General features: G+C 45.2%; 1 protein-coding gene across 1 annotated transcript in view; it reads right to left on the bottom strand.

The window, feature by feature from the left end:
- Nucleotides 1–215: 215 nt before the first annotated feature.
- Nucleotides 216–15,138, bottom strand: part of LOC132111003 (neuroendocrine convertase 2-like) — a 68,020-nt gene continuing 53,097 nt past the window's right edge. The window contains exons 11-12 of the mRNA XM_059518165.1: nucleotides 6,541–6,768; nucleotides 216–1,809 (exon numbers count right to left, since the gene is read on the bottom strand). Of these exons, the coding sequence (XP_059374148.1) occupies nucleotides 1,320–1,809; nucleotides 6,541–6,768 (718 nt within the window). The 3' untranslated portion in view covers nucleotides 216–1,319. The remainder of the gene's footprint in view (nucleotides 1,810–6,540; nucleotides 6,769–15,138) is intronic.

The raw sequence follows: 15,138 nt of genomic DNA, 5'->3' as shown, positions 1-15,138 counted from the left end.
TTTTAAACCACTGTACCCCACATCACCCAACCCGCTGGGAAAATTACTGTCTTAATCAGTCAGGTGCTTTAACAAACTGCTAAATAGATTTATTATATATACACAATGCTATGAAATGTTCTTTGTTTGGCTATAAGTCATAGAATGACGCACATTTCATCTCTTCATAAAAAAATAAATAATAAAGAAAGAAAAACAGAAAGAAATATCACCGCTCTGTTTGCAAGATACTAAACTTTAAAGGAGAATCACACAAAATGATTTACAATCACAAACTGTACAGTAGAGGTGGAGACATCAGGTAAGCAAGAACATAATAAAGTATAGATATATTTGGTTTATATACATTTCTGTAAAGACTAAAAAAAGGAACATCGAAAGTAAGATGTACTATTTTCTCGATGGTACATACAGCGGTGCCAAAATACACATTTGGACACTCAAGTCACACTTTATTATACTGCATTTAAAAACAAAGCATATACAAATGATGCTAGATGTTACTTTCTGAGGTACTGTTGTAATGACTTTTAACCAGCTGCTGTCCAGATGATTTTTTGTAGATATATAAACTCAGTATATTTATTTGAAACCTGACAAAGTGTCACAAATCTGGTCCCTTCTGTTCCTCCCACTCACAAGGTCTCTATCACCTGACTCCATTTCCCATAATCCCATGCATAGTATCTGATCACTCACTCACCTGTACCTTATCAGTAAAACTATAAGACCTGCTCTCATTGACACACAGATTGCAAAGTATTGTTTGCGCTAGCAAACAAGTGTTTCTTGGTATCCTGTTATTCTAGTCTTTCACTTGCTCAGCCTGTGTTTTTGACTTTGGACTTTTTTCTGTTTTTTGATGATTTGCTGCCTGCCCTGACCCTCTCCTGTTATATAGATTACTCTTTTTTTGCCTTGCTCTTGGACATTGTTGTTAGCTGGTGTTTGACCATTCCTGTTTTGACCACGCTCTTTCAAATAAAGACTGCATTTAGATCTCCAACTGCATTGCCACGCTCGTCCGTTACACAAAGGTCTTTTGTGAAGTGTTTGCTTGTAAAGTGTGCTTGTACTGTCTTTCATTAATGTAAATGCCACGTGCTTTGATATTTGGCACAATGATATGCAAACATTTCTAAGTGTGTTTTAAGTGTTGAAATGGTTTTGCGGCCGCTGTATCATTCAGAGTATACACTTTAATATGAGAGATTCATGTCAAACATTCATCAAATAATCACAAGAGAAAAAAGAGAAAGCTGAGAGAGAACAGGCTAGGAATATTTGCTAATACAGAGAGGATATTATCATGCACATGGCTAGTTATTTTTACTCAAAAGGCTTTTCAAGCTTCTCTCCACAGCTTCATCTAATTCCTCCTCAAGCTCTTCTTTTTTGGACATGGCCAGTTTGGACTGGTAATCCCGCACCACTTGGTCTATGTAAGGGGCACTTTGTGTTCCGTGTAGCATGAGGGTCCACTCTTTCAGCACACCGCTCTGTGGGGCTTCGCCCTGGAAACCCACCTCCAGCAGCCAGGTTCCTCGAGGGTCCTCACCCCATGTGTGGGTGGTCATGAAGGGCCACTTATCGAAGCCCACCTTGGCATCATCGTCCCGGGGTCGGCGGCTCAGCAGGATGGACTTGGTCCCCATTGGTGAACTCATGTTGACGTTGAGGTCCCCGCGGCGGCTGGCATTGATAGTGATGACCGCCTGCACATGCTCCAGGTAGCGCACAAAGTTGTCTTTGCCCTGGCAGGCATCGGTCATGATGCTCAGCACCAGTTTGTTGCCCGACTGTATTTTTCTGTGCAAAGAAAGAGAGCAAAACAATGAGATTTTATAAAACTTGCATTGAAATCTGCAGAAGAGTCAAGGACAAAAACATATTTAAAACTGTGACTGGTGATGGAAGATACTGTCTAACTGGTTAATATACTGACAACAGATGGCATTTTATTAGGTGCACTTAGTTAACCACGGTTATGTCTCCAGCTATGGGGTTGACATGGAGGCTAAACTGCCTTGGATGAGCCTTAGGGGAGCTCTAAGCATCTGAACCCTGACAAATGTCATCTTCTTCCATAATCACCTCTCTGGAGCAATGGAGATATACACAACATCCAGATCAATATGTATCAATAATATATATATATATATATATATATAAACAGATTTAGTTTTGATTTGATGCTTTCAGCTATGTAGCAGTGCAGTGCTCTTGGTGAAATGTGAAACTGATATATTTCAGAGTATAAATGGATACCGAATGAGTAAAAATGCGGAATAGATGTTTGTATCCACTGGGAATTTGTTGCTGAAAGGCTGTTGTTACAAACAGGAATAGATGGGTTTAAAAAGGAGAGGAAATATGCAGAGCACACTATTTACTCAAAATAATACATTTAAATTTAAATTTAAATTAAATTTATAACAACAATACAAAGACAACATTTTTAAAAGATTGCTTACCATAACACTAAGCATTCCCTTATGAGAAAGATGTTTAAGTATATTTTAAAAAGCTGTACTTGCAGATGATACTAAAACAAATCGGCACTTAAGTGTCTTTGATGTTTCTAAACACACTTTTTTTAAGTACACTTTGTAACAATGACAAATTAAAAGTTTTACCTCAAAGTACATATTAAATCATGTTTTATCAAGGATATTTGATAATACATTGAAAATCAATATGGTTTAAATGTACTAGATCTCAACTCCATTGTGCAAAAGCTTTTGCTTCATTGCCCTCCTATATTTTTAGATTTTTATACATATATTACAGGTAAAATGTATTTTAATGTAAAATGTAAAAACTAAATATCTATATTATTTCGAATGCTGCAAATCAGATTGAAACAGAATTACATTGTATAAACATTTGCAATGACAATAAACCTAACCTGAACCTAATCACAGATGTGCAATTGTAAATATACATATATAATGTAATTTCTATTGAAACTTCTATGTCATGTATTTAAATATATTTTAATTTATCATAAATGCTTGTCAGTACATTCAGCAATGCATTTTAACCACATTTCAAAGATAATAGAGTTATTTGTACTTGTAACTGTACACAATGTACTTAAGTCTTAATTGGGTCAAAAGGCACTCTTATGCTCACCTAATAGTGTTTAATATAAAGTATATTACAATACATTTTCTGTATTGTCATTGTAATTGTAAATAACATGCACTTCATGTTAAAATATATTCATTATTTCTGTAGTAAATGCTCTTTTTATAAGGATGCTAAAGTGTACTTCTTTTTCACAAAGGTTAAGAAAAATAGTGTCAATTAATATTCACACTGATTTTAAATTCTGCTGATTTTAAATATCCACCTTCTGCTGACTTAAATCAGTGCAGAAAAAAAAGCCTATCTGGGCTTGAATATTAGATCGGATAAATCTGTTCCCGGTGACATTTACAGAGTTCACATTAATTCAGTGACATTAGCTAATAAACCAGTATGAATGTGTGAAGACCTCTCTGACCAATGTACAGGCATCAGGCTCAGACAAATGCGTTTCACTACAACTACAGAAATGTCAAATAAATAATGACCAAAATGAGTATGTGTGCAAGAGCTGGAGCTCTAATGCAAAGCCCGTGTTTTCATTTCAGAAATAGCCCAACACTTCTGCCATTCTGAGCTACTGCCATTTCAAAAGAAGCAGTGAAACTGGGCCATGAAAAAAAAAAAAAAGATTATATGTTCCTCTATTTTCAGTGACGCACCATCCTGCTGCCAACAATTGCTTTGGCCAGATGATGGGTTTTTCCCCTACATAAGGCTGCTTTGTTGTGGCGTGAGCACAAAGGCCCGCCGCTGCTGACTGCCTGTTTTGTGCTGCTGCGAAGATAACAGTGCAGGACTTGAGTGAGTGAGTGTAAAGTGGATGTAATGGCATTATCAGAGGCAGGTCTCCCAGCCTGGCCCATTACGCACTCACATTAGTGGGTGTGTTTGTGTGCGCATCAGTCTTTGAGAGTGTAGTGTTTCCCAGGAAACTAGTTGATAGAAATATCCAAAGGCCACACAAGAGGAGACAAGGGTGTGGATGTGTTTGGTGCTCGAAGACGAGAAAAACAGTTATTAAAAGAGCCATGTGAAACATCGAAGAACATCTAAGATCTGTTTGCTGTGTGTTTGCGAAAACCTACACAGCACATAGATGACAAAAGCTAGTAGTTGTACAAGGTAGTTGTGAAATATATCCCAGAATTGTGAGATAAGCTCAGAATTCAGAAAATAAGACAGAATTGATTTTAAAAAAAAGTCTACAAGTTTATATCTCAATTCAATCAGGATCACTTCCGTCAAGTATGTTTATGACAATTATATTGCATACAGTTAGTGTTGGCGGTATGGTTCTGTTCTGTCCATGCAGCCATGCTTGGACAGAGCGGGGAGGGCAGCAAGACAAACCCCCCTGGGGTACAGAACATAACCACTATAAGCATACATTATTACAATTCACAATTACATGAGTTGTAAACAAAATGTGATAGAGACTGCTTCCACTGAAGAGACAATAAAGAAAGAACAAAGTTAGATTGAATTACAGGTTCAGTTGGTGGAGTTGGGGTTGGAGGAGGGAGTTAATGGCAAGCAGCGATGCGATGGAAGAAACACTGAAGAATGGGACTTTAAATAGATCCGCTGAATACCGCTGAGTTTATATCTCACAATTCTGACTTTTTTCTTGCAATTCTAAGTCTAAATTGTGAGATGATAAAAACAGAATTTAGCGGAAAAAGACAGAATTGAGATATAAACTCACATACTTTTTTTAAACCGCAATTCTGAGTTTATCTCACAATTCTGGGTTTATATCTCACAATTTTGAGTTTTATATATCTCACAAGTTTACTAACTTATTTATTTTTCACTACATGGCCTCAATAGTATTGGGTATAATTTGTAAAACATAGGAAGAATCAGTATCATTCAGAATATTTTAATTCATAACAATTTATACGCAAAAATTTACAGACAGAACACCGGACAGGGTACATTGCGATCTATGAAGCTCAGGCAAATTACGAATAGAGTGTGAGTACCAAATCTGGATTGATTTATGAAAATGTAGAGTACCTGAACTACAGTGATCTGATATTATGCAAATGTAATTACCAGCTTTGCTTATAACACATCATTGAATGGGGAACTCTGAGATACAAACTGAGCCCTGACCTGAAACAAGGAGGAATGTGAGCTCATGCTTATGTTTTAATTACTGTTCTGGAACAAAAGGTGTGCCACTGTATGTTATTTGCCACCTGTGAGTATCTTGTTGTTTTTTCTGTTCAATTTGAGTAATTTTTGAAGTGCTTGAGCTTAACCAAAGCATATCCCTAATTTAAAAGTTCAGAAAAGTAAACAAAAAAGTTTACTTTAAAAAAGTTAAAAAAAAAACTGGTTAATTTACAGAGTAAAAAAAAACAGTTATGTAATTTCACTGAAAAAGTAGAGAAATTATCATGTATTCTTTTTCACATGTTGATGAGAAAGTATGGCTAAATCCTGTAATCACTCAGAAATTAATAGTTTCAGGGAACTCCTGCAATATCAATTAAACCCTAATTTTTCCTGGCTCCAGTGACACTTGTGATGTGTTCTGTAGTTAGTGGTAAGTGAGTAGGCATTCATTAGTCAGTGTGGATAGGAGTCTTATCACACGGCAAACGCTCGGCCTGCTTCCACTCATTACACTTCACTCACATCTTTCCTCTTCCACTGCTTCATTGCTCTTAAAGTGTGCCTCGCCACAACTCCCACCAACCCTGTGTGAAGTTTGATACGAGGGGTGGCACTTTGTCAATGGAGGTTTTGACAAGGACACCTACACAAACAAGAGTGCATGCACACACACACACACACACACAGTCTCAGTGTAATTGCAGCTGTAGCCATAGCATGCAGTGCCCAGCGGTGAGTGGGAGAGGACTAATTATAGCAGATGTGAGAAAGAGTGGCCGAGAGCAGCTGATCGAGTGTGGAGAATCAGGAATACGACACATGCAATATGCCTTCACACAGAGCACAGAGGGGGTCAGAGCGGCCGGATAACACCACAATCACACACAGGTAATGCATATCAAAACAGAAGGAAAATAATATTTAACACCACAGTTATTTCTAAAATCAAATCTGTCTTAAGTATTATTATTACCCTCTGTTTAGATATGCATCACACATGTGTATTATGGCTGTAGCTTGTGTCATGTGGTTTAAAAGGGTTTTAGGCACTCAGATTTGAGCTTTAGATCATGCTGCTGTTGCACAAAAGGCAGAAATTGGTGGAGCTATAAGAGAAGCATTATATAAGAAATATAATTTAGAACAATTTGAAAAAATTAGAAATACATTTCTGTGCAATAATGAGTAAATTTCTTATACCTATATTCTACATTTGTCTCCAGCATCCTGTTCACTTGCAAATATTACTGTTGGCTGCTGCAGTGAAATAGCATTATGTTAACCTCACAGCTGCAGTTGTAGTGGCATGTTTTCTGTACTCACTGTGTCTCCTGCACGGATCCAGCCACACAGTGGAATCGTTCTGGGACGGTCTTCCACTCCCGGGCCAGTTTGACCATCCCTCCGGCATCCAGCACACCGTATCCGAACAGATGGTTGAACTCCAGGCCCACACCGTTCCTCCTCCACTGGTGCACCTCGTCATGCAGCTTGTTCCTCTTAGAGGTGAGGACCGTCAGGTGCTGCAGGTCCCTCCACGTCAGGTTCGGACTGCAGGCAAACATAATAAAGGAAATAATGTCAAGCCTAGGATAAAAAAATAAACTTGAATCATTCAAGCCTCCTTCAAGCTTCTGATCCTAATAGTTACCATATCAATTTAATATAAAATGTGATCTATTGAGTGATTGACTTCCTGCAAAGAGCACATAGCAACAATAACAACAAAACCCTTACAGCGCTCGACTCGAGATGAAGAGCAATTTGCACAGAGCGCAAGAGGAAGCGGATGTTGACAGTATACTGAATTTGTTTATTTATTGAATTTTTTTTTTATTTGACCACACTCTGACTATTAATCTTAGATATTGGCCGTAAGACTAAACTTACATATGAGTGAAGTGAAGTGAAGTGACATTCAGCCAAGTATGGTGACCCATACTCAAAATTTGTGCTCTGCATTTAACCCATCCGAAATGCACACACACAGAGCAGTGAACACACACACACACACTGTGAGCACACACCCGGAGCAGTGGGCAGCCATTTATGCTGCGGCACCCGGGGAGCAGTTGGGGGTTCGATGCCTTGCTCAAGGGCACCTAAGTCGTGGTATTGAAGGTGGAGAGAGAACTGTACATGTACTCCCCCCACCCACAATTCCTGCCGGCCCGGGACTCGAACTCACAACCTTTCATTGGGAGTCCGACTCTCTAACCATTAGGCCACGACTTTCCCAATGACTTTCCCATATGAGACATTAGGTGTATTTATTAATACAAGGCTCTCTGGAATACTTCATCATGTTCAATCACAGTATTCAGCAGCTAAACAGGAAGCTCAGAAGAATAAGAAGAGCTGGATCAAGTTGCAGAAATGGCTATATTTCAAATAGTCTGAGAGTAACAGATGATTGAAAACTTGTGGGTTGATTCTGAGCATCGGTTTTTGATTGGACATTGAGATGTGGGTGTGGCTTTCAACAATGGAGGCAGAGTTTAAGAGCATTAAATGACTGGAGAAGTCCTGCTTGAGTCACTGAAGAGAAGTCTCTCAATTCATTGAAAGATCCAGTTATGACATCATAATATAAAAAAAGAAACATTCATGTAGTTTGCATCTAGTTATTAGTGTCACAGGGTGACGATCAAGTGGAACTGCCCTGCCCCATACCTGTTTCCAGGGGAAGCAAGTTCAATGTAACACCGGAACGGTTCCGGGTCTCCCAGTGTAAACAGTCTGACGGAGCTTGCTGATTATGAAAACGAGTGACAGCTGGGCGTTGAGCAGAGATTGAGCCACGAGGGGATTATAAAAGGATCCAGCTGATGGGCAACAAGCACGGCAGTTCTTGGAAAAGTTCTTTTGTGCAGTTTGGCAGCGGAGTCCAAGCGCTGGAGTTTTTGGGGGAAAAAGTCTTCTGGGCGGATGCAGACTGAAGGAAACCTGTTCACCCGTCTGCACAGCTTGAATGTACAGTTTGCTTGTAGAGCGGAGAGAGTCGGCTGAGACCACGATAAGAGACCCTATTCACTGTGAGTTGATGTGAGTTGCAGTGCCTACTGTGAAGTGAACACGTGTGATCATTTGAAGTGATTGAATTATGCACTGGTGTGAAAACTGAAGTTTATGTCTGCCTGCTCTCAGTCGTCTGCTCGTGGGTTCTGAAGTTTAAACTGAAACTAACTAACTGTTGTGTATTGAGCATCTGCTGTGCAGGAATGCAGCTTTATCCTGTCCGAGTGGAAGAGGATTTATGAGAGATCTATACAGCGCTGCTGACTGTTGAAACCTGTATTCATCATTGTGGCTCTGTGAACTTGAAGGAACTGCTCACTGCCATCGAATACCGCCATTGCTACACTGTGGTAAGAAGATTCAGTTGCTGAATATTAAGTTCTCATTTACCACGATTGTTCTGTGAACATAGAGAAACTGCCCTCTGCTATTGAATGCTGTTGCTGCTGTCCTATGGAAAGAAGGCTCAGCTGTGGATGATTGAAACCTGTATCCATCATTGTGGCTCTGTGAACCTAAAGTAACTGCTCATTGCCACCGAGTACTGCCATCGCTGTTCTGTGTTAAGAAGAGTCTGTTGTTGTAAGACAAGTCTTCCATTTGCTATGATTGTTCTGTGAACACAGGGAAATTGTCCCCCGCTATTGAAAACTGCCAGCGCTGCGTTGAGTACTGTCCTGCTGGGAGAAGTGGCCAACTCTGTTCCGTGGAGGGGACGAGAGCTCTTCGGCGGCCATCGGCGACGAAGTGCTGGAGCACGGCAGACGAATTCCTTGCCCGACCCTCCCCGCTATCCCAAAACGAGGTGACACACGAACAGTTGATGTTGTCCATGGAATGAGTAATCCCCTCCTTTGCTGTCTATTTCCTATCAGTACGTGCTCCAGTACTTATCTCTAGCCTAAAGAGGAGTTGCTGCGCAAATCCCCGCCAGTGCCCGCAGCCATTACTTACCTCCAGCCAAAGAGGAGCTACTGCACAAATCCCTGCCAGTGCCCGTACCACTACTTACCTCCAGCCGAAGAGGAGCTACTGCACAAATCCCCGCCAGTGTCCGTACCATTACTTACCTCCAGCTGAAGGGGAGTTACTGCACAAATCCCTGCCAGTGCCCGCAGCCATTACTTACCTCCAGCCGAAGAGGAGCTACTGCACAAATCCCTGCCAGTGCCCATATCACTACTTACCTCCAGCTGAAGAGGAGTTACTGCACAAATCCTCGCCAGTGTCCGTACCATTACTTACCTCCAGCCGAAGAGGAGCTACTGCACAAATCCCCGCCAGTGTCCGCACCACTACTTACCTCCAGCTGAAGAGGAGTTGCTGAGCGCACTCCCCCACCAGTATCCGCCCTTTGACTACGTCCGGCTGAGGGGGAAAACCACTGTGCAAAACTTTACCATAACTTGCCCCTTTGTTTACCCCCGGTCAAGAGGAGCCGTGGGTGAACCACCCACGCAGTCTGTTGGGCTAAGGAAGATAAGACTTGTTCCTTCTTTTAATTCAATAAAATATACGTTTTTAATAATATCTTGTCTGTCGTCTCTGGGTAACTCCTCGAGGTGGTACGTTGAAAAAGGGGAGGGGAAGTCCACCCCGACCGGTGACAGATTTGGCGCAGTCGGCAGGGTTCCAAGTTATGCCCATTTTTATGGGAGCCCCTTGGGCCCAACAATATGGAGGACCCGGGTCAGAATTGAGCCTAACGGAGTGGAGGGCTCAGGTCGAGTACCTGGCAGGACTTCAGGGATTGAGTGCCCCACAGAGGTTGCAGTTTGTCTTGAATTCGCTTGAAGGAGAAGCCAGGAGAGAGGTGCAGGCCGCACCAGAAGCAACCCGAGCCACGACACAAGCAGTATGGTGATGCCACCCCAGTGGCGGTCCTACGGACGCAGTTCTTCAATTGCAAACAAGGGCCTAAGCAAACCCTACGGGCCTTTGCTCTACGACTACGGGAGCAGTTTGCGAGGCTGAAGGGGAGGCGTGACCATGGCCTAGGCGGCGAAGAGACCTTGTTACGAGATCAGTTTCTCCTGGGGCTCCGGGAAGGTCCTGTCCGTCAGAGCTTGCATGTACAACTCCGCCGAGATCCTGAGTTGACGTTCGAGGATTTGCGAAGGGAGGCTTTAGCCCTGGAGACGGATCATGCGGAAACAACAGATCCCTCCGTTTGTATGGCCGCCAGCCGAACGATTGACTCCCCTCTTCCTGGGCCGTCCGATTGGAAGCAGACCCTACGCACAGAACTCATGAAGGAGGTGCGAGAACAAATGACTGAGTTGTCCAAGACCTTTCTGGAGGAGGTTTGCCGGGAGCGGTCAAATCCGTTGCCCTTGCTTCGAGAGCATTCTTACTCGGATGGGAGTCGAGACCCGGGGAGGCGTCCAATGTGGGCGGCTGGCCCCAAAATCCAATGGGACGCACAGGGACGTCCGATTTGTAATGGCTGTGGAGAGCCGGGACACTATAGTCGCCAATGCGGCTCACGTCGGGGTTCACAGGGGGGTTTTTAGAGTTACCGGCCACTGTGGGTCAAGTGGTCGGGACCCCTCTGATGGACCCTTCTCTTCCTGCTGCCCCCAGAGACCACTTAGTTGGACGTTGCCCCACCGTGGAAATTTGGGTGAACGGTGCCAAGGTCCGATGTCTAGTGGATACCGGGTCCCAAGTTACCTTGTTCTCCGAAGGTTTGTCCAAAGAACTGTTCAATGCCCAATGCTTACAGGAGGCGGAGGCTCCTTGGCTCACCTTGCGAGGAGCAAACGGGCTAGACATTCCTTATGTTGGATACTTGGTCACGGACTTGGAGATCCATGGAGTTACAGTGCCACAGAAAGGAATTGTGGTTGTCCGGGACCCTTGTCTGGGGACACATCGAGCTCTTTTGGGCATGAATGTTATTGCAGAGTGTTGGGAAGAACTGTTCCTAACTGGGCCTATTCGAACTGCCCCGCCAGCCGAGAAACGTGAGTGGGAACGCATTATTGCGGATTGCCGCCTGGTTCATACGGCCAGCTCCCAAGAAGATTGTGAAGGCATAGGCCGGGTCACTTGTCGATATGCCCTTTCTGTACCAGCCCGGAGTGAGGCTGTGATTTGGGCTCGGTTGCCCGGTCGGATGTTTGGACCAGAAGATTGGGTGCTCGTGGAGCCCCATGTGGACTGTCAGATGGTAGAGGTGGCCCGAGGTTTGGCCGCTGTACGGCGTGGCCGAGTCGTCGTAAGAGTACGGAATATACATCCTTATCCAGTCAACCTGTACCGCCATCAACGAGTGGCCCGAGTTACTTCGGTGGGCCTGCAACAAGTGAAGGATGGTGAAGGAGTTAATTTCTGTCAAGTGAGCCCCACAGTGGTGGATCAAGTGACTAAGAAGGATGCCTTCCCGCTGCCACGGATCGAGGATTCCCTTACCAGCCTGACTCAAGCCACCTGGTACTCCACTCTAGATCTGGCCAGCGGGTACTGGCAGGTGCAGGTGGAAGAGGGGGATAGGGAAAAAGCCGCGTTCACGACCCCCTTTGGGCTCTTTGAATGGGACCGTATGCCCTTTGGCCTTTGCAACGCCCAAGCAACTTTCCAACGACTGATGCAGCGGTGCCTGGGTGGCCAGTTGGTGGATACTACGTTAGTATACTTAGATGATGTTATTGTCTACTCACCAGACTTTGAATCCCATCTTCAACATTTGGAGCAATTGTTTCGGGCGATGGAGAAGTATGGATTGAAACTGCAGCCAGATAAGTGTCAACTGTTCCGCAAGGTAGTGAAATTCCTGGGCCACTGTGTGAGCGCCGCTGGAGTCTCTGTGGACTCTGAAAAAGTGTCAGCTGTCCAAGAATGGAGGACGCCCAAGACCGTGCGGCAAGTGAGATCTTTCCTGGGCTTTGTAGGATATTATCGGCGGTTCATTAAAGACTTCTCGAAGATCGCCAAACCATTAAATCAGCTTCTGGCGGGTGCGGGCCATTCCCGCGGTCGTGGGTCCCCTTTGGTAGCTTGGGATTCCGCCTGTGACGTGGCCTTCCAGAGGCTCAAACAAGAACTGACACAAGCCCCGATTCTGGCCTATGCAGACTTTGCTCAGCCCTTTGTCTTGTATACTGATGCTAGTAACCTTGGCCTGGGAGCAGTATTGGCTCAGCGGCAGCAGGGAGTGGAGCGGGTCATCGCTTATGCCAGCCGAAGCCTTCACCCCGCCGAACGAAATGATTCTAACTACAGCTCGTTCAAACTGTAGTTGCTGGCCATGAAGTGGGCTATGAGTGAGAAATTCAAGGACTACCTATGGGGCGCCAAGGTACTTGTAATAACTGATAATAATCCTCTGGTCCACTTACGAACAGCAACTGGCTAATTACGATTACCAGCTCCAGTATCGTCCAGGCCAGGAGCACATCAATGCCGATGTGTTGTCCAGACTCCCCGAGGCCGAAGATTGTCCGTTGGGGCCTCTAGAAGAGAGTGGAGAAGGGCTTATGGTGGGACGTGTGGAAGCACCTGGGTGCCAGCAAGAAGCAGTTCCCGCTAGTTGGGGCTGGGATCCACAGCGGTGGAAGGAAAGGCAGGAAGGAGATGCGGAATTGATGAAGGCACGGGCTTGGCTGATGCAGGGATCATGGCCGGAGGCGGCGGAGTGTCGGGCCCAGACATGGGTAGTGAGGAAACTCCTTGGACAGTGGGAGAGACTCTATCTACGAGAGGGGGTAGTTTGCCGATCCATCCGAGATCCATCGCTGGGCGAAGCTGTGTGCCAGGTGGTGGTACCTGAAGGTCAGATTCCAGCCCTCTTACAGGCCTACCATACTCAGTTAGGACACCAAGGGAAAGAAAGGATGGTGTCTCTGTTGCGGAGAAACTTCCATTGGCCAGGGATGGAGGCTTCAGTGAACTTGTTCATCCAGAAATGCCCACGTTGCATGCTCTTCAAGACAAGGAAAGAGGGGAGAGCCCCATTGGTCCCTATACGAGCTAGGGCCCCTTTACACATTGTGGCCATGGACTACTTGACGCTGGGTCGACCAATGGATCGCTTCCAGAACATTCTCGTAGAGACTGACCTGTTCACCAAATATGCTTGGGCTATTCCTACCTTGGACCAGACTGCCATCACTACTGCAAACGCCTTGTGGAAGTTTGTATTCCAGCCGTTTGGGTGCCCAGAGACACTTCACTCAGATCAAGGGCCAAACTTCGAGTCTAGGGTGGTACAGGAGCTATGTCAGCTCTATGGGTGTAAGAAGACGCATACCACGCCATATCACCCCCAGGGAAACGGAGGGTGTGAGCGGTTCAATCAGACGTTGCTGAGTCTGTTGGGGACATTGGACACGGAGCATCAGAGCAGTTGGGTGGATAGCCTCCCCGCGCTGGTACAGGCCTACAACAACAGTGTGCACAGCACCACAGGGTATGCTCCAACGTACTTGATATTTGGGAGGCATGTGCGTCTTCCCACAGATCTACTACTTGGAACGGCTGGAGTGGAGGAGGAAGTGAGTGTGACGGATTGGGTGGGCAGGCACCACCAGCGACTCCACTCGGCATATGAACGGGTCACCGAACGAATTAACATAGCCTCGACCAAGAACAAACGGCTGTACGATCGGATGGCCAGAGAGGCCCCGTTACTGCCCGGAGAGAGAGTTCTGGTACGAGACAATCAACGCCAAGGTAAGGGCAAACTGAGTGATCGGTGGGAGGCCCTGCCTTATGTAATACAAAGCCAGCAACGCCCGACCAGCCGGTCTATACCATCCGCCCTGAGGGAAGGTCAGGCCCAGAACGGGTGATACATCGGAATCTAATCCGCCCCTGTCCGAATTATCCAAAACCTGTGGTAGAAACTTCCACTGTTCCAGTGGCATCCAGGCCGCCCTTAGTAGGTTGGGCAGTGGTTCCAAGGGGCCCACCTGTCGAGCCAAGAGGGGAGCACCCCGCCTCGCCGCCGAGACGTTCCCAACGGGACAATAGAGGACGACCCCCGGCCAGGTATGGAGACTGGGTCGCTGACCCCCGTTCTAGGGACTAGAACGGATTGGCGGGGGAGGATGTCACAGGGTGACGATCAAGTGGAACTGCCCCGCCCCATACCTGTTTCCAGGGGGAGCAAGTTCAATGTAACACCGGAACGGTTCCGGGTCTCCCAGTGTAAACAGTCTGACGGAGCTTGCTGATTATGAAAACGAGTGACAGCTGGGCGTTGAGCAGAGATTGAGCCACGAGGGGATTATAAAAGGGGGTTTATGTCTGCATGCTCTCAGTCGTCTGCTCGTGGGTTCTGAAGTTTAAACTGAAACTAACTAACTGTTGTGTATTGAGCATCTGCTGTGCAGGAATGCAGCTTTATCCTGTCTGAATGGAAGAGGATTTATGAGAGATCTATACAGCGCTGCTGACTGTTGAAACCTGTATTCATCGTTGTGGCTCTGTGAACTTGAAGGAACTGCGTACTGCCAACGAATACCGCCATTGCTACACTGTGGTAAGAAGATTCAGTTGCTGAATATTAAGTTCTCATTTACCACGATTGTTCTGTGAACATAGAGAAACTGCCCTCTGCTATTGAATGCTGTTGCTGCTGTCCTATGGAGAGAAGGCTCAGCTGTTGATGATTTAAACCTGTATTCATCGTTGTGGCTCTGTGAACTTGAAGAAACTGCTCACTGCCATCGAATACCGCCAATGCTACACTGTGGTAAGAAGATTCAGTTGCTGAATATTAAGTTCCCATTTACCACGATTGTTCTGTGAACATAGAGAAACTGCCCTCTGCTGTTGAATGCTGTTGCTGCTGTCCTATGGAGAGAAGGCTCAGCTGTGGATGAATGAAACCTGTCTTCAACGCTGTGGCTCTGTGAACCTAAAGTAACTGCTCATTGCCACCGAGTACTGCCATCGCTG

Source organism: Carassius carassius, chromosome 30 (genome assembly GCF_963082965.1).
Source record: "Carassius carassius chromosome 30, fCarCar2.1, whole genome shotgun sequence".
NCBI lineage: Eukaryota > Metazoa > Chordata > Actinopteri > Cypriniformes > Cyprinidae > Carassius > Carassius carassius.
The sequence above is the reverse complement of the archived record's forward strand: the minus strand, read 5'-3'. Positions and strand labels throughout refer to the sequence as shown.